At 46.5% G+C, this 23,956-nt stretch overlaps 1 protein-coding gene across 1 annotated transcript in view; it reads right to left on the bottom strand.

The window, feature by feature from the left end:
• The window catches only part of EXOG (exo/endonuclease G), a 29,330-nt gene extending 5,643 nt beyond the window's left edge, over window positions 1-23,687 (bottom strand). Inside the window, exons 1-5 of the mRNA XM_056857128.1 lie at window positions 23,519-23,687; window positions 17,927-18,076; window positions 16,029-16,168; window positions 13,427-13,503; window positions 10,580-10,694 (exon numbers count right to left, since the gene is read on the bottom strand). Of these exons, the coding sequence (XP_056713106.1) occupies window positions 10,580-10,694; window positions 13,427-13,503; window positions 16,029-16,168; window positions 17,927-18,076; window positions 23,519-23,687 (651 nt within the window). The remainder of the gene's footprint in view (window positions 1-10,579; window positions 10,695-13,426; window positions 13,504-16,028; window positions 16,169-17,926; window positions 18,077-23,518) is intronic.
• Window positions 23,688-23,956: the final 269 nt, after the last annotated feature.

Below are 23,956 nucleotides of genomic sequence, written 5' to 3'. Positions count from 1 at the left end.
AACACTGTTAGCTGAAAGGACAAGTTCTGCACATCTGCCATACACAGAATAAACTGGGCATTATCTAACTTATACATATTCCATGTGGATGTATCATTCTGCATTTTAAAAGGTGAGTTTCAAGAGATTGTCCTCAGTCCTGGTAGTTATTTACTTGTGTTCTTCAAGCAAATAGTGGTGTAGTGGTTAAGAGCGGCAGACACTAATCTGGTGAACTAGATTTGTTTCCCCACTCCTGCACATGAAGCCAGCTGGGTGACCTTGGGCTAGCCACAGCTCTCTGAGGACCTGTGACAAATAAAGTAATCCCTGGATCACCGAATCTATCCCCAGGTGCCATAAGAATCAAGATCCCCCTTCTACATCCTTGAGGATTAGAATCAGGTTCCCTTGGGATACAGAGTTCCCAGGTGCCCAGTTTCCACTTTGGAAACCACAAACTGAAATTGGTGGAATAAGAACGGCCACGCAGATAACCAGCACCCCTGCCTGTTCTTTGCATCCAATATGGGCAGGTGTATTTGTAGAGGAGGGGAAGGTACCTAGCATAACATCAAAGTTCCAAGTTGAAGAAGAAGAAGAGTTGGTTTTTATATGCCAACTTTCTCTACCTTTTAAGGAGAATCAAACCGATTTACAATCGCCTTCCCTTCCTCTCCCCACAACAAACACCTTGTGAGGAAGGTGAGGCTGAGAGAGTTCGGAGAGAACTGTAACTAGCCCAAGGTCACTCAGCAGGCTTCATGTGTGGGTGTGGAGAAATTAGCATTGGTAATTGGTCTAATTCACTCTTCTCTACTTAAGGATAGATGGACTCCCATTCTAGCTGTATCTGAAGAAGTGAGCTGTGGCTCACAAAAGCTCACACCTTGCCAGAAATTTTGTTAGTCTTTCAGGTGCTACAAGTCTCTTGCTCTTTTCTACTGCTAAGAACATCTTGTGACGGAGGGGAAGGTTCACCGTTTAAAACAAACTGTTTCCCAAAATCCTAAGAGGCTGTGTGGGTCCACTCAGTGGGTAGAAAAGGCCTGTGACAAACAGGTACGATAGAGGAATGGCGCACTGCTAGAGGCAGCCCACTCAAACTGAGTAGGTTGATCTACAAAAATGAAATAAACAGCCTTCAGCTGCTGCTAAATTGTACTTTTTTGCACTCACGGAGCCTTCCAAAGGCTGGTGCGGTGGTTGAGAACAACATACTTCCTCCAGGAGCGCCAACTCCATCTTTAGCCACGTCTCCCTGAAATCGGCTGAGAATTTAATACATGTTCTGGCTCTGTTATGTTCTGGCTCTGCTTCTTGCTTTGAACACACTCTTATTTCCATTTTTCAGCTGGCCCAATTAAAATAGCTGCAGCAACTTAGTGGATCAATGAAGAGAGGGGGGAAAGCCAATCTCTTATGACAGATAAGTTTGCAAAGCAAATAATTACAATGCTTGGGAAACAGCACTGTGTCTGCTTATCAGCGCCACTGCCAATTATTGGTCGCGTACATGGAACAAAGGTTAAGTGTAATTGCTTCTCCCACTTCTGCTGTTCCTGCGGGTATCTGGGGCTGATCGGGTTTAATTTATTTGGCGATGTATTTCCAGCTAGTGTAGTGACCGAAATTCCTAACTTTAAAAAAAGAATGTGCTGTCAATCACCAACAACTCATGGTGACCCCATCCACAGGGCAAGAGATGAACAGAGGTGGCCTGCCATTGCCTTCCAATACATAGTAAACCCAGTCTTCCTTGGTGGTCTCCCTTCCACGCTGAGTAAGCATGGAGATTGTAAGCCGGTTTGATTCTTCCTTAAGTGGTAGAGAAAGTTGGCATATAAAACCCAACTCTTCTTCTACTACTACTACTACTACTGATCGTGGCTCTATTTTTCAAAAGATTATTTTTAATATGGTGAGATGGGGAAGAGAAGAAAGGCCACTCTGGGTGACTCCTTTTCCTCCGTCCCTTTCCTAAATAAAAAAACCTTGGTGACTTTGCCAGCAATCCAACCAGTATGACGAAGCAGCTTCGCTAGTGCCAGACTGATGAAAAGAAAACCAATACTGACCTGGCTGATATTAGTAGGACGCAGGGGACCGAGACAGGCAAAGTTAGACTGTGTGTCCACCTGGGTTCTCAGTGACAACAAAGGCTAGACTGATAGGCTCCACGAGTTATGCTCTAATGAGAATTTATCCTCCTAACCATGTGCCCTGCCCAGCCCTGGTTACTCTTAACACAGTTTTTAAAACTGACACAGTTATTTCTACCAGGATGATGATGATGATGAAGAGTTGGTTTTTATATGCTGACTTTCTCTACCACTTAAGGAAGAATCAAACAGGCTTACAATCACCTTCCCTTCCCCTCCCCACAACAGACACCCTGTGAGGTAGATGGGGCTGAGAGAGCTCTAAGAGAGCTGTGTCTAGCCCAAGGTCACCCAGCTGACTTCATGTGGAAGAGTGGAGAAACCAACCCGGTTCACCAGATTAGTCCCCGCTACTCATGTGGAGGAGTGGGGAATCAAACCCGGTTCTCTAGATTAAAGTCCACCGCTCCAAACCACCGCTCTTAACCACTATACCACGCTGGCTAATAGCAAGTTTGTTTAATTTACGCAACTTATCCCAGTTACAAAATGTGTTTCTAAGCGGTCACCTGGGGTTGTGGAAGATATGGGCAAAGAATACACAGACCTATTCAAAGGAATTACGTTTGGCCATACAAAAACCCCTCTGGGTCAAACAGGTAAATGGTGTCACCAACTACTACGAAGAAAGGTGAAAAGCCACAGAGAAACTTATCCTTCTGACCTTGGAGAGAAAACTCATTTTTTACCAAGCCGTTTCCTAAAATTGGAGAGCTCGAGCGTGGCAGCAAAGCTTTGCCTGACAATCTTCCCCAAGATAAAGCGTTTTTGGCATTTTAGCCACGGTACGCAGCAATATCTGATAACCCTTCTCTGCGGAGGGTGACCTGAAAAAAGACAAATGAAGAGCGCAGCCTTAAAAGAGACGTTTTGGCTACCTTTTCAATAGCAGAAATGAAGAAAGGGAAGAAACGTGCCAAGGTCTTAACGGAGTCAGTGCCCTCTAGCGACCGGACAAGGCAACGTGGCCACGGTCAACAAAATCAGAGGAAAGCACGTGCCTTTTGTCACAGGGAGCTCTGCCCCAGAGACGGCAAATTACCTGAGATTCCTGCAGGATACGGTCAATAGAAATCAAATTCCATCAAGACTTAGCTGCTAGCACACATTACCCAGCCCTGCACAGCTCTCCTTGCTTCAGAAGAAGAATTATCAAATTCACCGCAACGGCAACCACGAAATGCTCTCTGTGCCGCGGCAACCCTTTCCTTCCGGAGACAGCATCAGAATCCCAGAGAAGGGTTTTTTCCCCCATTATTTTTATTTATGTTATTTATAGTCTCGCCTTTCCCACTAGGACTGAAGGTGAATGTGCACAGAGTGAGTCAACACAATCAACAGGATGGGATGTTCGATAAACAGCGAAACAGGATTTGGGTTGTAGAACCAACCAGAAATCTAAAAAAAAGCAGAACTGAAGCAAAACACAAGTGTTAACAAGACCCGTTAAATGATGCAAAATTACATAGTCTGAGCCAACATACAGCAAACTATACATAGTAAAACAGAACACAGTCCCTAATAATTTGTCCAAGTATTTTTGTGAATAATTTTGTACAGTGCTACCCTATTGCCTGCGTAGAAAACCCTTCTTGAATAATTCAGTTTTGCACGTGTGTGTTAAGTGCCGTCAAGTCGCTTCCGACTCATGGCAACCCTATGAATCATAGAGTTGGAAGGGACCACCAGGGTCATCTAGTCCAACCCCCTGCACAATGCAGGAAATTCCAAACTACCTCCCCCCACCACATCTCCAGTGACCCCTACTCCATGCCCAGAAGATGGCCAAGATGCCCTCCCTCTCATGATCTGCCTAAGGTCATAGAATCAGCATTGCTGACAAATGGCCATCTAGCCTCTACTTAAAAACCTCTAGGGAAGGAGAGCTTACCACCTCCCTAGGAAGCCTGCTCCACTGAGGAACCGCTCTGTTAGAAAATTCTTCCTAATGTCTAGACAGAAACTCTTTTGATTTAACTTCAACCTGTTGGTTCTGGTCTGACCTTTGGGGCAACATCGGCACCATCCTCTACAGGACAGCCCTTCAAGTACTTGAAGATGGTGATCATATCCCCTCTCAGTCTTCTCCTCTTCAGGCTAAACATACCCAGCTCCTTTAACCTTTCCTCATAGGACTTGGTCAGTGTCCTCCAAAACATCCTATCTTTAACAGCCTTGCTCAGGTCCTGCAAATTGAGGGCTGTGGCTTCCTTTATGGAGTCCATCAGTTTTGCATAGTCGGAGGAAAGCCGGGAGAGCAGGTGCCTTCCTGACCTCCTCAGGCAGACCATCCCACAAGGTGGGGGCCACAACAGAGAAGGCACATCCATGAGCAGTTACTGATTTTCCCTGTTTGCAGGTTGGCACCTGCTCAGGTGAGCGAAGCTGTCGCTCATACCCCCCAACATCTTGTTGGTCTCTAAGGTGCTACTGGACTCCAATCTAGCTGATGTTCAGCTGTAATCCCGCTTTGTGGGAGCAACGATTGAATTGAAAATACGCGGCCTAGTAAGGAAGCAGAGGAAAAGGCAGACAGGCTACTGGACTCAAATCTAGCTGTTTATCCAGGACAGTTTTTCCTGAGAGGCGTCACGGATCGAGGGAGAGATCAATTTTTCAAAACTAATATGACCTTCAGAAATTGATGGCACCCGAGAGGCTTTGTGAGGCACACATTTAAAACAGCAGATTTTATTTTCAACAGCAACATAGGACGAGGTTAAGAGCAGGCAAGCTAGGATTCAGAAAAGGTATATGGCTGGTCACAGACAAATAAAGAGTAGGCACTTCATACATAAGTGGAGATAACAAGAGATATTTTGTGGTTTCAGATGGTACTGCTAAGTTTCACTTATAGCTGCTTGACACTTGATTCCACACCGAGGTCTTTTGGTTGACAGTTTTGGGTTGGTTTTCACTCAAAATTTACTTAAGCACAATGTTTCTTCAGTTTTTAGGAGTTAGGAACTGTAAAAAGAGAACAACACTTCACCAGTTTATTCCTTAAACTGGACTGGGATCACTCTGGACTCCAGAGGTATTTCTCCGAAACCTTTTAGGGATCAACTCCTCAGGAGAAAATCCTCTCCAGACAGCTCACGGGTCTACCTAGCTGCTTCAAGCTCTTTCTGTGCTTCACGGACTCTCAGCTCACTCTCTCCGTTCCAAACTGTTTCAACAGCCCCTCTGAGGCCATTTATGCAGGTTCGATTCTGCTCCTCGCTCAATGCTGCTTTTTTCAATCCGACCTTTAAAATGACTATTCACGGTCCCGATGCAAGAGGAGAAAAACAAATTCCACCCCCCCACCACTCGCCTGCTCCTTCATCCGCATAGCCATTCACAATAGTGGTTTGCATAGCTAAGCCGTGGCTGTGTGATTCTGCATGCTTCCTTGAGGGGATGCTTCGATGCGGGGGCGGAGCAAATACAAAAGGTCTCGTTAAAGGGGCTCGTAAAAAATGTGAAGCAGGTATGCGCCGGCTTCGCGGTGACGTCTGGGATGAGGTTCAGCGTGAAGAAATCTAACAAATATGTGGGGCACTTCAGCCTGGAATGCGCTGGTAATTACCAAGCATAAACGGCCCCAGAAGTCCACAGCTGTCAATCAGGTGGCTCCAAGGCCAGAACAGCTCCCTGGAATTTAGCAGTTCTTCAAAAGCTGTTACCTGAGGGATGACACCAACCTCTCAGTTGTCTTCCTACAGAAAACATTATCCTACCTGATACCACCTCAGGCCTAGCTCACTTGCTGGAGCTTTATTACAACCATCTTTTATGGAACGAGGAATAGCAGCAGAGCTGTGCAAAATTCTCCACCTCATTAGACTTTGTTGCTTTTAGGTTGCCGTTCTACGCGGGAGAGCCAGCGTGGTGTAGTGGTTAAGAGCAGTGGACTCTGATCTGGAGAACCGAGTTTGATTCCCCACTCCTCCAGGCGAGCAGTGGAGGCTAATCTGGAGAACCAGGTTGGTTTCCCCACTCCTACACACGAAGCCAGCTGGGTGACCTTGGGCTAGTCACAGTTCTCTCACAACTCTCTCAGCCCCACCTACCTCACAGGGTGTCTGTTGTGGGGAGGGGAAGGGAAGATGATTGTAAGCCGGTCAGATTCTTCCTTAAGTGGTAGAGAAAGTTGGCATATAAAAACCAACTCTTCTTCTTCTTCACTCTTTTCAGCAATATATGGTGTTTGCCACGGCAGACCCATTATGCTACCGATCACAGTTGTTCTCAGGTGCTTTGTACAGTGTACCTCCTGCTGATGGATGCTCAGCGTTCCCATCTGAGAGGGCTTTGTTGGCAGATGTCTCTGCTAAGCTCCAAGTTAACACCTGGGGAAATCCAAGTCCCCAAGGGGCTTCTATATTCTGCTTCATGAGTGTTCTCATCAAAGCTGAAGCAAAGGCATGAGATGTATAGAGACAAGGAGACAGTTCCCTGACCTGGATGGTCTCAGCTAGCCCAATCTCATCAGATCTTGGAAGCTAAGAACATAAGAAAAGCCCTGCTGGATCAGACCAAGGCCCATCAAGTCCAGCAGTCTGTTCACACAGTGGCCAACCAGGTGTCTCTAGGAAGTCCACAAATAAGACGACTGCAGCAGCATTACCCTGCCTGTGTTCCACCTCATATAATAGGCATGCTCCTCTGATCCTGGAGAGAATAGGTATGCATCATGATTAGTATCCATTTTTACTAGTAACCATGGATAGCCTTATCCTCCATGAACATGTCCACTCCCCTCTTAAAGCCTTCCAACTTGGCGGGATTGGCCCTGGTTAGTACTGGGATAGGAGACCACCAAGGAAGTCCAGGATTCCTATGCAGAGGCAGCTAATGGCAAACCACACCTGAACGTCTCTTGCCTTGAAAACCCTACGGGGCCACCATGATCAGATCATGCTTAGTGAAAAATGGCCATAGCCGACCTATCAGTCAAAGCTGACAAAAGACACAATGGGCCATGGAGGAGACCTGATCCTCCTGCTGTAGGCAAGGATCCAGCCACAAAGCTTTTCCTTCGGGAGAAAACAACACCCCCCCAGGACAGACTGATGCCTCAGTCCTCAAGAAGATCTGTCACTGATCAGTAGCACCTCAGTCTTGTCTGAACGGAGCTTCTGTTGGTGGTTTGAAGTGATGGACTCTAATCTGGAGAACTGGGTTTGATTCCCCACTCCTTAACATGAAGCCAGCTGGGTGACCTTGGGCTAGTCACAGTTCTCTTAGAGCTCTCTCAGCCCCACCTACCTCACAGGTTGTCTGTTGTGGGGAAGGGAAGGTGATTGTAAGCCAGTTTGAGTCTTCCTCAAATGGTAGAGAAAGTTGGCATATAAAAACCAACTCTTCTTCAATCATCTACAGGAGTTCCACATTTTTAAAACTTAGTGAATTGGCTAATTCAACATATTTGGCACCGAAAGACGAGCTTAACTGAATAGCTATAATTAAATAACAGGGCAGAAGATATTAATTAATGTGTGTGCTTAATAAGCTAATTCAAAAACTCTTACATTCAGGCTCTTTGTTATGGAGAACTACTAATTCTAAAGGTAGTGTAGCAACAGAATAAACCATCCACAGAGGCTGCAGAATTTCCTTTTTTTTATATGCCTTGTTCAGTGAACTTTAAAGCTTCCAGGAAAGACAGGAAGAGGCAAAAGGGACAGATGTAGTGAATCAAGGCAACCTCTGGCTAACCCCAGAGGAAGAATAAGCAGTCTGATCCTTGATTAGTGAAGAAATCCAATCTAGGAAGGCAGTTTTTAAAGAAAAAAATGTTTTCTTCAATGTACCTTCATGCTGTTGGGGAACCTCTGAAAACTTGGATTTGGCTTGCATATTAAAAGCCAGATATCGTAGCAGTAGGGTGTCATCAAGAAAGATATTTACCAAGCAAAATGAACAGGTTAAAGTCACTTGATGGTGCTTTTCCATGCCAAATGGAAATGTGAGAATCAGCCTTAGGATACTATAGCAGAAGTATCTGTAACAATGACCTGTCTCTCCTCCAAACTGCATTGTACATGGTGGTGGAAAGTGCCATTAAATCACAGCTGATTTATGGTGACCCCATAGGGTTTTCAAGGCAAGAAACAAACAGATGTGGTTTGCCAGAGTGGTGTCATGGTTAAGAGCGGTGGTTTGGAGCGGTGGACTCTGATCTGGAGAACAGGGTTTGATTCCCCACTCCTCCACATGAACGGCGGAGGCTAATTTGATAAATTTGATTTGTTTCCCCACTCCTACACATGAAGTCAGCTGGGTGACCTTGGGCAAGTCACTCTCTCTCAGCCCCAACTACCTCACAGGGTGTCTGTTGTGGGGAGGGGAAGGGAAGGTGATTGTAAGCCGGTTTGAGTCTCCCTTAAGTGGTAGAGAAAGTCGGCATATAAAAACCAGCTCTTCTTCTGCCATTGCCTGCCTCTGTGTAGCAGCCCTGGACATCCTTGGCGGTCTCCCATCCAAATACTAAGCAGGGCTGACCCTGCTTAGCTTCAAAGATCTGATGAGATCAGGCTAGCCTGGGCCATCCAAATGCTTACTGAGAATGAACCATATATTAAAGCGATCCTGTTAGCTTTATTAAACACTTTCTTTTTAAGTCTTGATCCAACTACTTGCAATTTTTGTTGACTAGATTAAACATGGGTAGCTAAAAATGCCCCTGGTTGTCCCTTTAAACATTCCAGCAATTTAAAAAAACAACATTTTTCACTGAGGGATAAAGCAAGCACAGGAAAACTCGACATTGTGGCAACTGCTGGCGATAAAGTTCTAAATTATGCATTTAGTCTGTGTTCAATTTGAGTATTGCGTAGGAGGGGGGGGGAATGACTGCGAAATGATGCATATAGAAACAAAAATCTGCTAGCGGACAAAAGTCTCCAAACTGACATTCTCTGGAGAACCGCAATGTACAAAACATGACGCTGTCATTTTGATTTGCCCTGGACAAAGATGGAGAATCTGCTTCTACCTCTCCAGTGACACAGAACAGATTCTTCCTGCTGGCATTTTATTGCACATTTCCGGAACATATATTTATATTCTGCAAATGCATTTCTTAAATTATCAACCTGCGTTTGCAACCAAGGCCTTTCCCAAGGCAGACAAACGGACAGCATGTGACTACGGAGATACTGAATTTGAGCAACAGATCAAATTTAGATCCACGTATATGAAGCTTTAGGTTAATGCCCTTAGCTTTAGTGCAAGAAACAGAAAGGAAGAATACTTTGATTAACAGTGTATCCCAGGGTCTGCAACCTTGTTAAGCCTATGGGCGCTTCTGGATTCTTGAGAAAGTTCATCACCGCAAAATGACTACTGAGGCCGGCAACTGTTTAATAGTTACTATGGGAGGACGGGAGCCAGTGTGGTGTAGTGGTTAAGAGTGGTGGTTTGGAGAGCTGGACTCTGATCTGGAGAACCGGGTTTGATTTCCCACTCCTCCGCATGAGCGGTGGAGGCTCATCTGGTGAACTGGATTTTTTTCCCCACTCCTACACACAAAGCCATCTGGGTGACCTTGGGCTAGTCACACTCTCCCAGCCCCACCTATCTAGGGTGTCCAGGTCCCTCTTCATAGAATCATAGAGTTGGAAGGGACCCCCAGGGCCATCAAGTCCAACCCCCTGCACAATGCAGGAAATTCACAACTAGCTCCCCCCTCCACACCCCTAGTGACCAGAAGATGGCCAAGATGCCCTCCCTCTCATCATCTGCCTAAGGTCACAGAATCAGCATTGCTGACAGATGGCCATCTAACCTCTTCTTATACACTCCGGCCACTGGCCGGAGGTTTTTTGGGGCAGAGCCTGAGGAAGGTGGGGTTTGGAGAAGGGAGGGACTTCAATGCCATGGAGTCCAATGGCCAAAGCAGCCAGTTTCTCCAGGTGAACTAATCTCTATCGGCTGGAGATCAGTTGTAATAGCTGGCGATCTCCAACTTGTACCTGGAGGTTGGCAACCCTACACCTACCTCACAGGGTGTCTGCTGTGGAGGAGGAAGGGAAGGTGATTGTAGCCAGTTTGGTTCTTCCTTAAGTGGCAGAGAAAGTCAGCATATAAAAACCAACTCTTCTTGTTTGATTTGGGGTAGAGGGGCTTTTTTCCTTCAGTTTCCCAAGAAAAGGGAAGACACTTTTGATTTTACCCCCAAAACTCAAGAAGCAAGTGGGAACTAGGGAACATATCGGTAGAAAAGCTACATTCAAGTCCAGTAGCACCTTTGAGACCAACAACATTTCCAGGTTAAAAGCTTTCGAGAGTCAAACTCCCTTCATCAGATTTTGGTATCAAAGGAAAGGAGCTTTGACTCTCGAAAGTTTATACCCTGAAAATCTTATTGGTCTCTAAGGCACTACCGGACTCGAACCTAGCCACTCCAAGTAACACGTTCATTCCTAGTTCACAGGGTGTCAAGCACTTGCCTGATAGGTGACTCTTTTCTTCCCATCCTCATCAATCTGAGGTAACGTCAAAGGCCCCGAAACGATCCACACATCTTCAAATCTCTCTGTCAGTTCGCGGCAATACATTTCCATTCTGTAAATATTCCAAACAGGCAACGTCAATAAAAGGATGGGACTGCGGAGAGGATAAAATGCAACAATCCCAGAAACAAAGGAGGACATGCAGGCATTTTGTAGAAAGTGAGCCTATTTTCCTACATTCATTACATTTAGTTTAATGGATAAACATATGGCAGACATCAGTAGAGAAGTTCATTTTGTTTTGTTTTTTTCCTACTAAAGGGACGCACACAGCCTCCTAAGATTTTTGGGATCTGGGTTCGTTTTGAACTATAAACTTTCCCCTCAGCTTCCAGGTGTTCTACAGGTAGGTAGCGAGTGTATAGGCTATGGGTTTGCAGCTGTGAGGTAAATTTTGTGGCGCACGAGGACATTACTGAGATCACTGAGGCTGGATTAAGATAACTAAGAAGATTTATAGGTTGGTTTTAAAGGAACAAACTGGCAGCACACATGAATACATGAAGCTGCCTTATACGGAATCAGACCCTTGGTCCAGCAAAGTCAGTATTGTCTACTCAGACCTACAGCAGTTCTCCAGGGTCTCAGGTAGGGATCTTTCACATCACCTACTTGCCTAGTCCCTTTAACTGGAGATGCTGGGGATTGAACCTGGGACCTTCTGCATGCCAAGCAGATGCTCTACCACTGAGCCAGGTAGACAAAGTAGAAACTTGGCCGAGGCACAAAAATTTAAAATGGTAATGACCCTGGAGGGGATTTTTTTTTTTTGCCATCTTCTGGGCATGGAGTGGGGGTCACTGAGGGTGTGGGGGGGAGGTACTGGTGAATTTCCTGCATTGTGCAGGGGGTTGGACTGGATGACCCTGGGAGGTCACCTGACCTACCTGGGCAAAAAAAAGCTCCCTTAGCTAGGGTGTAGTTGGGTGGCCAAGAGCCAGTGTGGTGTGGTGGTTAAAGTGTCGGACTAGGATCTGGGAGACCAAGGTTCGAATCCCCACTCTGCCATGGAAATTTGCTGGGTGACTTTGGGCCAGTCACACACTCTCAGCCTCGACCCTGGCAAGTATTTGGATGGCTGACCTCCAAGGAATACCAGGGGCGTGACATGGAGGAAGGCAATGGCAAACCGCCTCCGAATGTCTCTTGCCTTGAAAACCTCACCAGGGATCGCCATAAGTCAGATGTGACTTGACAGCAAAAAATAAAAATGCTTGCACATCAAAGGAAGCCTTGAACAAGCAACTTGCTACCACCAGGTAAGTTCAAATATATTATTCTTTAATGGTCACAGAGTGATTTATTCACAATGGCACTTTCTCTTCTACGTCTGCTACTTCCCTCGAGTGCTTCATGCTCGTATTAATGTTTTGGTTTGCAATTTGGTGGCGTTATCAGTAGAGATTTATCATCTATATCTTGCCGAATTGCTGGATTAGAGAAGACAGGGCTTTATTTGGCGATCTGTGGGAAATGTGTGCTCTGTTTGCACCAGGCCAAGCGCGTGAAGGTGAGAATATTTGCGAACAATGAGTGGGAGGAAGCAGGGGACTCATTCACAGGACTCGCCCACCAAAGCCGCCGCAGAATTAACAGAAACTATTATCATATGGTGCACTCTGATTGAAGTAAGCTAATTTTATTCCTGTGGCAGTGTGTGTCTAATTAATTGAATTTTATTCAATTTCACTGGATTTGTGCTTTAAATTGTTATCTACCCCCAACCTTCAGGAAGGGACAAGTTATAAATATAAATACATATATGAATGCCGTGCGGGCTTCTGCACAGCCAGGCTTAACGTTCCTGCTGCTTGCCCTCCCGCTGCATAAACAGGTTTTGGGATAGATCTCCTGAGCAGCAATTAATGTTGTGCTCGTTCTCTGCTCCCCTTTTGCTTTGCCTACTCTATTTCTTCTGCTTCAATCCGTGGTTTTCAATGCTCGTTTTTATTTTCTCCAGTTTGGGATGGATCATAACAGAAGGGCTGTGGACTGGTGTAGGATTATATTTAGGGCTAAACCAGATGTGACGTTCTACACGAGTTCGTTCAAGTGTACAGAATTCCACGTCGTTGTCCTCCTCCGGCATGCTAAGCACTCACTCTTGTGGTCACACGGCTATCACACCCATGCATAAGCAGATGGGGATGGGGTCGCACTCCTGAAAAACAGGTTTGCCATTTGGGAGCGCTCTGGGACTTTTCTGTGTCATGTGCTTGGCATGCAGAAGGTCCGAGGTTCAATCCCCAGCATCTCGTTAAAGGGACCAGGCAAGTAGGTGATGAGAAAGACCTCTGCCTGAGACCCTGGAGAACCGCTGCCGGTCTGAGTAGACAATACTGACTTTGATGGACCAAGGGTCTGATTCAGTATATGGCAGCTTCATGTGTTCATGTGCAGCCATCTCTAAACTTTGGAATTCCCTCCACCTGGAGCTTCATATAGCCTGCATATTGGATACCATTGGGCCTAATTCCTGAAGGCCTTTGAATAAGCATTTTAACCTTAGGTTAACCTTAGGTTTTCCGATTTATTAGGCTGCTGTTTTGATAACTGAGGTTATACTGAATTTATTGATTTTATTTTGTCAGCTGCTGTCTATATATTTTTTATTTACTGAAAACATTCATACACTTGCCGTCTCCCAAACTTCTCAGAAACTAAGGTGGGCATGTTTTTCCTGGAACAACAATGTTAAAATACTCTAAATAAATAAATGTTAAAATATATTGTAACACTGAACTGGTTTTGACATTGTAATAAGTGGCTCTGGTGACCACGTACCTATTCCAGAATCCAGCGTTATTCTCATAGTTCTGAGGTACAATATTGGAGAGGTAAAATGTTTCTGCCATGGCTTTCTGCAAATCAAAGAGAATTGTAACTAAATTTTGGATGTGTGCCTAGGACAGCTTAAACACTCATAAGCAAACAAAATCAAATATCCAACTATCAACGTATTGCTGTTTTGTAAGCAGCAAACACATTGAAGAACAATCTAGAAGAAGAAGAAGAGTTGGTTTTTATACCCCGGTTTTCTCTACCTTTAAGGAGTCTCAAAGCGGCTTACAATCGCCTTCCCTCCCCCAACAGGCACCTTGTGAGGTAGATGGGGCTGAGAGAGTGTGACTAGCCCAAGATCACCCAGCTGGCTTCATGTGTAGGAGCGGGGAAACCAATCCAGTTCACCAGATTAGAGTCCACCGCTCATGTGGAGGAGTGGGGAATCAAACCTGGTTCTCCAGATTAGAGTCCACCACTCCTAACCACTACACCACACTGGCTCTCTAGCCCATTTACACACAAAACAATAACCGAGCCATCATGCAGGCATAGTACATTCTAAGACCCGAATCTTAAATGTCAGTCCCCTGTTTACATTATTTATTTAGTGCATATTTGTGTGTGTAAAGTGCCGTCAAGTTGCAGCCGACTTATGGCGACCCCTTTTGGGGTTTTCATGGCAAGAGACTAACAGAGGTGGTTTGCCAGTGCCTTCCTCTGCACAGCAACCCTGGACTTCCTTGGTGGTCTCCCATCCAAATACTAACCAGGGCTGTCCCTGCTTAGCTTCTGAGATCTGATGAGATCAGGCTAGCCTGGGCCATCCAGGTCAGGGCAGTGCATGTTTACCCACTCCTTATTCCAGAAAGCTAAGGGCAGCATGTCTCACTTTCAGGGGCAAACTGGGAGGAGAAAATGGCCTTGAACCATCCACCCACCCACATACACCCAGGCTTCAGCCTACAAAGGAGGGAGGAAAGGAGAAAGAGACAGCTAGCCCTGCATCTTCCGTGGTTCGGCTGGGTGCCTCTTGCGGCTCTGCCTGGCCCGGGTACGGCCATCTGCAAGCTGCGCCCAGCACATGAACACATGAAGCTGCCTTATACTGAATCAGACCGTTGGTCCATCCAAGTCAGTATTGTCTACGCAGACCGGCAGCGGCTCTCCAGGGTCTCAGGTAGAGAGGTTTTTCACATCACCTACTTGCCTAGTCCCTTTAACTGGAGATGCTGGGGAATGAACCTGCGACCTTCTGCATGCTAAGCAGATGCTCTACCACTGAGCCACAGCCCCTAGGCGCAGCTCGCCTAGGCCAGGAAACTCCAGGATGCTTATTTACTTTTAAAGTATCTACCCATCTCTTGGAGGTTAACCGATGGTCAGTGAAAATGGACCCTCCATGCTAAAAGACTTGTATTACAACACGGGAGAGATAAATCAATGGACTGAGGGCCTTGCAATTTTATAAATATTTGAATGTATGGCATATAAACAACAGTTGCAAACTGACTTACTTTTAGATCAGAAACCTCTTATAGAAACTTATGGGTAGATCTGCCAACACTATCGTTACATTTCTGTTTCTACTTTTTAAATACTTTTTTCATAGTTGCTGGATTTTGATGTTTTCCTCCCCTTCCCTGTTCCTTTTTTCTGACTTTTTAAAAAGAAATAATTTTTAAAAGATGGAGGGGGGGGAGGTTAGGCATGACCCTTCTACCTCGGGCTGGACTAGCCTAAGGTGGGAGGGAGGGTCACTGGCCCAACAGGAAATTCCCCAGTGGCTATGATGGTCATTCTTCCCGCCATCATTTGCCTGTCATTCATTTGGCATGCAGAAGGTCCCAGGTTCATTCCCCAGCATCTCTAGTTAAAGGGACTAGGCAAGTAGGTGATGTGAAAGACCCTGGAGAGCCGCTGCCAGTCTGAGTAGACAATACTGACTTTGATGGACCAAGGGTCTGATTCAGTAGAAGGCAGCTTCATGTGTTCATTTTACCCTCCAAACAACCCTGTTGGCTAGGTTAGGCTGAAAGAATGTGACCAGCCAAGGTCATAAGAAAGTAAGAACATAAGAAAGGCCATGCTGGATCAGACCCAGGCCCATCAAGCCCAGCAGTCTGTTCACACAGTGGCCAGCCAGGTGCTTCTAGGAAGCCCACAAGCAAGACGACTGCAGTAGCACTATCCTGCCTGTGTCCCACAGCACCTATATAATAGGCATGCTGCTCTGATCCTGGAGAGAACAGGTATGCATCACGGCTAGTATTCATTTTGACTAGTAGCCATGAATACCCCTCTCCTCCATGAACATGTCCACTCCCCTCTTCAAGCCTTCCAAGTTGGCATCCATCACCACATCCTGGGGCAGCGAGTTCCACCAATTAACCATGCGATGTGTGAAGAAACACTTCCTTTTATCAGTTTTGTATCACCCTCCAGATTCAGCAGATGACCCTGCGTTCTAGTATTAAGAGGGAGGGAGAAAAGCTTCTCCCTGTCCACTCTCTCCATACCATGCACAACTGTATAGACCTCTATTCTGTCTCTTTTCCTTGCTCTTCAAAGACACAAAGAACCAGAAATTAAGCGAGAGTCCTACCGGAGAGTATTTGTTATCTCCTGCCGGTGCCATATGGCCACGCGACCAGCCGCTCCCAAGGTAGTCTTCATTCATGGCGCTGAAGAGAGGAGGGATGCCAGGATCCGGTCTAAACTTACAGTGTTTCCTGTCTGCTTCGCCTGAGGAACGGAACAGCAAATGGGAGACGAAAGGGTATCTGGACAATAAATTGACTAGAAACACTGTACTCAAAGCAACTTGCAAAAGGACAAAACAAATGAGAATGCTGGGACGTACACTCAGCGTTCTGCCAGGCCTCTGGAGGAGCACCTTCATCCTGTGCAAAGTGAGAATAGCCTGGCTATATCATTGCCAGCGTGGCGTAGTGGTTAAGAGCGGTGGTTTGGAGCAGTGGATTCTGATCTGGAGAACAGGGTTTGATTCCCCACTCCTCCACATGAGTGGCAGAGGTTAATCTGGATTTGTTTCCCCACTCCTACACATGAAGCCAGCTGGGTGACCTTGGGCAAGTCACACTCTCTCAGCCTCACCCACCTCACAGGGTGTCTGTTGTGGGGAGGGGGAGGGAAGGTGATTGTAAGCCGGTTTGTGTCTCCCTTAAGTGGTAGAGAAAGTCAGCATATAAAAACCAACTCTTCTTCTTCATATGTTAATCATAGAATCATAGAGTTGGAAGGGACCACCAGGGTCATCTAGTCCAACCCCCTGCACAATGCAGGCAATTCACAACTACCTCCCCCCTCCCACACCCCCAGTGACCCCTACTCCTTGCCCAGAAGATGGCCAAGATGCCCTCCCTCTCATGATCTGCCTAAGGTCATAGAATCAGCATTGCTGACAGATGGCCATCTACCCTCTGCTTAAAAACCTCCAGGGAAGGAGAGCTCACCACCTCCCGAGGAAGCCTGTTCAACTGAGGAACCGCTCTGACTTTTAGAAAATTTTGATTTAATTTCAACCCATTGGTTCTGGTCCTACAAAGTTAACTTTGTTTTCACTGCCCCATAACTTCGTATTACCAGGCTGGTCCCAAGACTTGCATGAGCGGTTGTGCTGGTAGGCCGTGCCACTATAATGGCAAACAAAACCAGGAATTGACCCCTGCAGTGACTTGGGGGGATAAAATACCTGCATTTAGAAGCGCCATACATTTTGCCCATGAAATCAGGGCATAAGGACAGCAAGATGAAGTGCGTCCTAGCCACATCAATAGGATCAAAGATCTCATTTTAGTGGTACAATGTGGGAATCACAACACATGAAAGGACGGGGCTGGGGCTCAGTGGTAGAGCCTCTGCTTGGCATGCAGAAGGTCCCAGGTTCTATCCCCGGCATCTCCAGTTAAAGGGACTAGGCGAGTAGGTGTTGTGAAAGACCCTGGAGAGTCGCTGCTGGTCTGAGTAGACAATACTAACTTTGATGGACCAGGGGTCTGATTCAGTAGACAGCAGCTTCATGATAGTTATTCACTCCCCTCCAACTGGCAAAGTTCTTAGCTCAGATAGCTTTAACTGGGAGCAGGACGGCACAAAAGGGACAATCTTACAACTCCAGGCCAAACCATACATTACGCACAAATGCAAATTAACAAGAGTTGGCACTTTGCTTTAGAGAACAGCTGATCAGGATGGCTATTGTGGGCAGAGATGTGGAATGCAAGGAAAACACTGAGCCCCTCTCTCTTTTCTGCTTTCAGTTGCCCACTCCCGAAACGGTTTATCACTTACAAAACAACAACCTAGACATGAAGGCATCCACTGGTCAGACCTGTGGATGCCGTCACATCTAGTTTCACCCTAAATGATCCCTGGAAGACTGGGAAAGATCTTTAGAATTACGTCAACCACTCAGGCATCACTTGTGAAGTACCTCTAACCCAAAAAGAATTATAACACACACATCTGGAGTTTACTTACCCACAGTCTTGTGTTTGGAAATGTGTTCAATCACCCACTTAGGTACCCGTTTTGCTTGGTCATAAGACAGCACGTGATTGGTATAATATCTTGTTTGCGTTCCATCAACGGGAAATCCATACTTTCCCAGCACAGACTCAGTCGCTGGTTCTAAGAGAAAAACAAATACAACATAACGCAAGAACAGCCCTGCTGGATCAGACCAGTGGTTCATCTAGTCCACCATCCTGTCTCACACAGTGGCCAACCAGCTCCTCTGGAGGGCCAACAAACAGAGCATAGGGGCCGAGGCCTTCCCCATTGTTCCAAATTTCTGGATGCCACCATCATATTTCTGTGTGCCCAGGCAGTTAAGTGTATGAAAATTTTAAATAAAGGAGACAGGCTGTAACAGATCATATTCAACTAATGTGTTGGATTGGAATCCAATGTGTAGGGCTGTCAAATTTCTTTTTCTGGTAAGCAGAAATCCAATAGCTGTATTTTCTTCTTCTGTGTTGGGTGTCATGCCTTGCTTGCATGCTTCCAGAAGCATCTAGCCCAAGGGACACCAACACGTTTCTTATGGATGCTATGGTGACATGGGAGGGGCTGTGGCTGTGGTAGAGCATCTGCTTGGAATGCAGAAGGTCCCAGCTTCAATCCCGGGCATCTCCAGTCAAAGGGGCCAGGCAGGTAGTTCTGCGATAGACCTTCTGCCTGAGACCCTGGAGAGCCGCTGTCGGTCTGAGTAGACAATAATGACTTTGATGGGCCAGGTCTGATTCAGTATAAGGCAGCTTCATGTGTTCAAGTGTTTTTTTAGAAAGTGGGTGGGGGTTTTGCCCAGCAAGGCTTCTGATTGGCTGCCCAGATATTTAAAAATGTTGCTTTGGGAGTAGCTGCAACCACAGCACAAGGATCTTCACTGAGTGAAAGAAGGAGCTGTGCACATCTAAGAATATATATCCAAGAGGCAGCATGGTGCAGTGGCTAAGAGCGGTGGACTCTAATCTGGAGAACCGGGTTGGTTTCCCCACTTCTCCACATGCAGCCTGCTGGGTGACCTTGGGCTAGTCACAGTTCTCTCTGAACTCTCTCAGCCCCACCTATCTCACAAGGTGTCTGTTGGGGGGGGGGGAGAAGGGAAGGTAATTATAAGCCGGTTTGAGTCTCCTTGAAAGGTAAAGAAAGTTGGCATATAAAAACCAACTCTTCTTTTATTTTAAAACAGTACATTAATTTTAAGTCATTCTGTTAAACAGAGCTTCTGCCTGAAGTGTTGAAGAGTTAATATTAGAGTTATGTCTGCGGGCTTTAAAACGTTGATGATCCCCGATCTACCCAATCATTAGATGAACCCCTGAAGGTCTTAACTAGAGTTTTTTACAATGTAAATAGCAGCTGTGGAGCTCCCAATTTCGACTGCGGCTGCCTAGCAAAGGGAGAAGGAACTTAGCCACATCCTCTGTGCCATTTTAATAATCTCACAGCTCTTACCTTGCCATCATACAAGTAACTTGCTATCTATGTATTTATTATTTTGTTTTCATCCTGATCCTCCTCCAAGGAGCAGGGTGGTATACATAATTCTTCCTATCTCCATTTTTATCCTCACAACAGCCTTGTGAAATAGGTCAGGCTGGGAGAGAGCAACTGGCTCAAAGTCACTCAACGAGATTCATAGTTGGGTAAGGATTTGAATACAGGTTTGACCAGTCCGTGTCCACCACTCTAACCACTAACCACACTGGCTATGCGTTTTTCTTGGCTGGCGGGGGATTAACACAGTGAAAATTAGAATTGCTTCGAACAACACGGAGCAAACAGGAAATGGCCCTAATCTGAATACTAATATGCATAATTTTTAAAAAGAAGGTGTGTGTGTGTTAAGTGCCATCACGAAGCTGCCTTCGACTGAATCAGACCCTTGGTCCATCAAAGTCAATATTGTCTACTCAGACCGGCAGTGGCTCTCCAGGGTCTCAGGCAGAGGTCTTTCCCATCACCTACTTGCCTGGTCCCATTAACTGGAGATGCCGGGGATTGAACCTGGGACCTTCCGCATGTCAAGCAGATGCTCCACCACTGAGCCACAGCTCCTCCCACTCCTCTGAATCAATGTCCTCCAGAACGCCCTATGGTCAACAGCCTTACTCAGGGCTTGCAAACCGAGGGCTGCAGCTTCCTTTATAGATGGTACGGGTAAAGGAAAACACGGTGACCTTAAGAGATTGCCCAAACACAGATAATTTGAAAGAGAAAGCTTTATGAGGTCTCACTTCATTTATCATGTACCCACATCCAGAAGCATTCAACGCTTGAAAGCGGAAAACAGACAACGGGCTGCATACCGTAACCTTTCGCCCACCACTCCAGATTGATTTTTATGATAACAGTAATACAAATACACTTAAGCCACTCTAAAATGAAAAAATATGACACTGCTAGCAATTAACTACTGGTGTGATAAAGCCAGGGGGAAACCACTTTCTCAATACAGTGCTGATTGATTTTCATTGTGTGTGGGGAGAGCGAAGGTGGATGTTATTTTTAATTCAATTTGTATTTAACTATTTATGAACCAACCACAGGTTGCTTTGCTGGATTCCCGTGCCACAGTAAAAGGTTTTGTTTGAGCTTTTTAAAAAAGCGTACATTATTGCATAAGCAAGGGCGGGTTAAAAGTAACTTATTTCAATAGTTAAAAACAGAAGGAAATACAAAGAAGAAAAGGGGGGAATTATTCTATTATGCACAATTATTTCCATGTATTTGGTAAAGCATAACTACTTCAATTCCCAAGAGCCTAAAATGCCATTTTAATGCAAGGAGTAATAACAATTGTGTTTTTTTTTAAAGTTTGTTTTTAATCTTTGAATAGAGAAGCCGCAAATCTCCTGCATTGCATGGCCTCCTGGCTTCCGTTATTTATGGTTTTTATCCTTTGTACCCATGTTTGCACGTGTTTATAAATCTGCCAATAACTCTGCATGCATCTGCTGAAGCAGACCCCAGCCCACCAAAAGCTCCTGCCACAATAAATGCAGGAGGCCTGATTTCATACATGCGAGGTCAGAATAAACAGACTATGGCTGCCAACTCTAGCGTGGGAAATTCCTGGAGATTTGGGGGCAAAGCCCGGGGAGGGATCTCAGTGGGTTATATTGCTATCGGGTCCACTCTCCAGAGCAGCAATTTTCTCCAGGGGAACTGATCTCTTTTGTCTGGCCAACAGTTATAATTCTGGGAGATCTCCAGGCCCCACCTGGGGGTTGGCAACCCTACAGTGCAGATGGAAGGGGCATATGTTGCAGTCTTCCCCTCTGTTAAATCTCTCTGCAAACAAACAAACAAGAAAGCCCATCACTGTAAAAGAGGAGGAGAGGGGGTCCTTTCCCCCTATTGAGTAGTATTCTACTTATAGGGAGGGGTGTTTTTTTTCTTAACACAAAGGAACATTTGAAGCTAAAACTCAAGTAACAGGGGGGAAAAACACGGAAATGTTGGGGGGAACTGAAATATGTGCAATACACGCTGACCTATCAAACCTAAACTAATTTTACTGCTTTAGCAACATCAAATGCATCATTTATAATTTACTGAGCATATAAAACTGCAATACTTGAAATGTTTATGGAATTTAAAAGTTATAAATGGCTTAGTTTTCTATAAGCCCTAAACTCGACCCAGTGCCCTAAAAGAGAGAGATTGCTGAATTATAACTAATAATGAGACTCAAAACTGTGCATTCTCCTGGACTGAATAGAGACCTGGGATTCCTGTCTCATTACCAATGCTGATTTCTCCATGCCCACCACCCCTCTGCACATGACACCTGATCCGATCACACCTGCTAATGTAATTTGCTTTTGACATTTACATTGCCACTGTGTGTCTGAATTCACTCTTCTCTACTTAAGGTCAGATGGACTCACTTTCTAGCTGTATCTGAAGATGTGAGCTGTTGCTCACGAAAGCTCACATCCTTTAAGGCACTACTTGACTCTTGCTCTTTTTTACTAACAACATTTCTGACAAGGTATGAGCTTCTGACATCAGAAACTACAACACTCAGAAGCTGGGGGAGGGGGTGGCATTTTAACCTTCCAGGACATTCAGTTGCTGACTTAAGAGAAGCCCTTCTCTTACAAAAGGATTTCAAAGGGAGACTAGAGAGACTGCTGAATTACAACTAAAAATGAAGCTCAAGACAATGCATTCTCCTGGATTGAACAGAGACCTGGGATTCCTGTCTCATTACCAATCCTGATTTCTCCACCCCTATTACCCCTCTGCATAACATACCCAATCCAATCATGCCTGCTAATGCCATTGACTTGCTTTTGACATTTACATTGCCACTGTGTGTCTCAATTCACTCGTCTCTACTTAAGGATAGATGGACTCACATTCTAGCTGTATCTGAAGTGAGCCACGGCTCACGAAAGCTCACGCCCCTGCCAGAAATCTTGTTAGTCTTTAAGGCGCTACTGGACCCTTGCTCTTTTCTACAGTGCCCTAAAGACCGTGCATGCTCATGCTCCAAGACTCTCGCTGCTCCTCTGAAAGCTCGCTACCAGCCCTTCTAGTCTCTAATAAGTGGGTTGCAGTCCCTGCTGGGGGGGGGGACTTTTTTCTTCTGCCCGCTTTAAGAACATAAGGCCATGCTGGATCAGACCAAGTCCAGCAGTCTGTTCACACAGTGGTCAACCAGGTGCCTCTAGGAAGCCCACAAACAAGACGACTGCAGCAGCACCATCCTGCCTGTGTTCCACAGCACCTAAGATAATAGGCATGCTCCTCTGATCCTGGAGAGAATAGGGATGCATCATGACCAGTATCCATGAGAACATAAGCCCTGCCGGATCAGACCGAGTCCAGCAGCCTGCTCACACAGTGGCCAACCAGGTGCCTCTGGGAAGCCCCCAAACAAGACAGCTGCAGCAGTGTTATCCTGCCTGGGTTCCACAGCACCTAGTATAATAGGCATGCTCCTCTGATCCTGGAGAGAACAAGGATGCATCATGACCAGTACCCATGAGAACATAAGAAAAGCCCTGCTGGATCAGACCGAGTCCAGCAGTCTGCTCACACAGTGGCCAACCAGGTGTCTCTAGGAAGCCACAAACAAGATGAGTGCAGCAGCACCATCCTGCCTGTGCTCCACAGCACCTAAGATAATAGGCATGCTCCTCTGGTCCTGGAGAGAATAGGGATGCATCATGACCAGTACCCATAAGAACATAAGAAAAGCCCTGCTGGATCAGACCAAGTCTGTTCACACAGTGTCCAACCGGGTGCCTCTAGGAAGCCCACAAACAGGAGGAGTGCAGCAGCATTTGTCCTGCCTGTGTTCTAAGCACCTAATATAAAAGGCCTGCTCCTCTGAGACTGGAGAGAGTAGGTATGCAGCATGACTAGTATCCATTCTAATTAACAGCCATGAATACCCCTCTCCTCCATGAACATGTCCACTCCCCTCTTAAAACCTTCCAAGCTCCCACCCCTCTCCAGCCAGGGAAAACGGAGAGAGAACCCCCCCCCCGCGCGCGCGTGCGCTCTCTCTCTCTCCCCTTTGTGCGGCATCTGCGCCTGCGCGCGGATCCTTACCCTCCCGAGCGGGCTCGGAGGGGCCGGCCGGGGCCGGGCTGAAGGATCCGGGCCCATCCCGGCGCTGCGCGGTCGCCAGCCCCGCGGCGGCGGCGCCCAGGGCCGCCCCGCACACAAAGCCGCCCCAGAAGCGGCCGCGGGCGAGCCGGGAGCGCAGCGCCTCCGCCATCGCCGGGGCAGGAAGGGGAGGCCCGGCGCCGCCGCCGCCTCCTCCCCGCTCAGGCCCGGCGCCTTCTTCGGAGCAGCAGAGTCGCGAGCGGCTCTCCTTGGCGCGCGTGCGCGTGCGTGCTTAGCAATCAAAGGCCCTGCAGCTGGACGCATGCATCCTCCCAGCTAGGGTTGCCCCAGGTCCCCCTCCACTCTTTTTCACAGGCCAGATAAAAAGATTGCTTTGCTCTTCCGTGCTCCTGTGGACTGACCTTAATTTCTCTCCCCCAC

Source organism: Euleptes europaea, chromosome 11 (assembly GCF_029931775.1).
Source record: "Euleptes europaea isolate rEulEur1 chromosome 11, rEulEur1.hap1, whole genome shotgun sequence".
NCBI classification, from domain to species: domain Eukaryota; kingdom Metazoa; phylum Chordata; class Lepidosauria; order Squamata; family Sphaerodactylidae; genus Euleptes; species Euleptes europaea.
The sequence above is the reverse complement of the archived record's forward strand: the minus strand, read 5'-3'. Positions and strand labels throughout refer to the sequence as shown.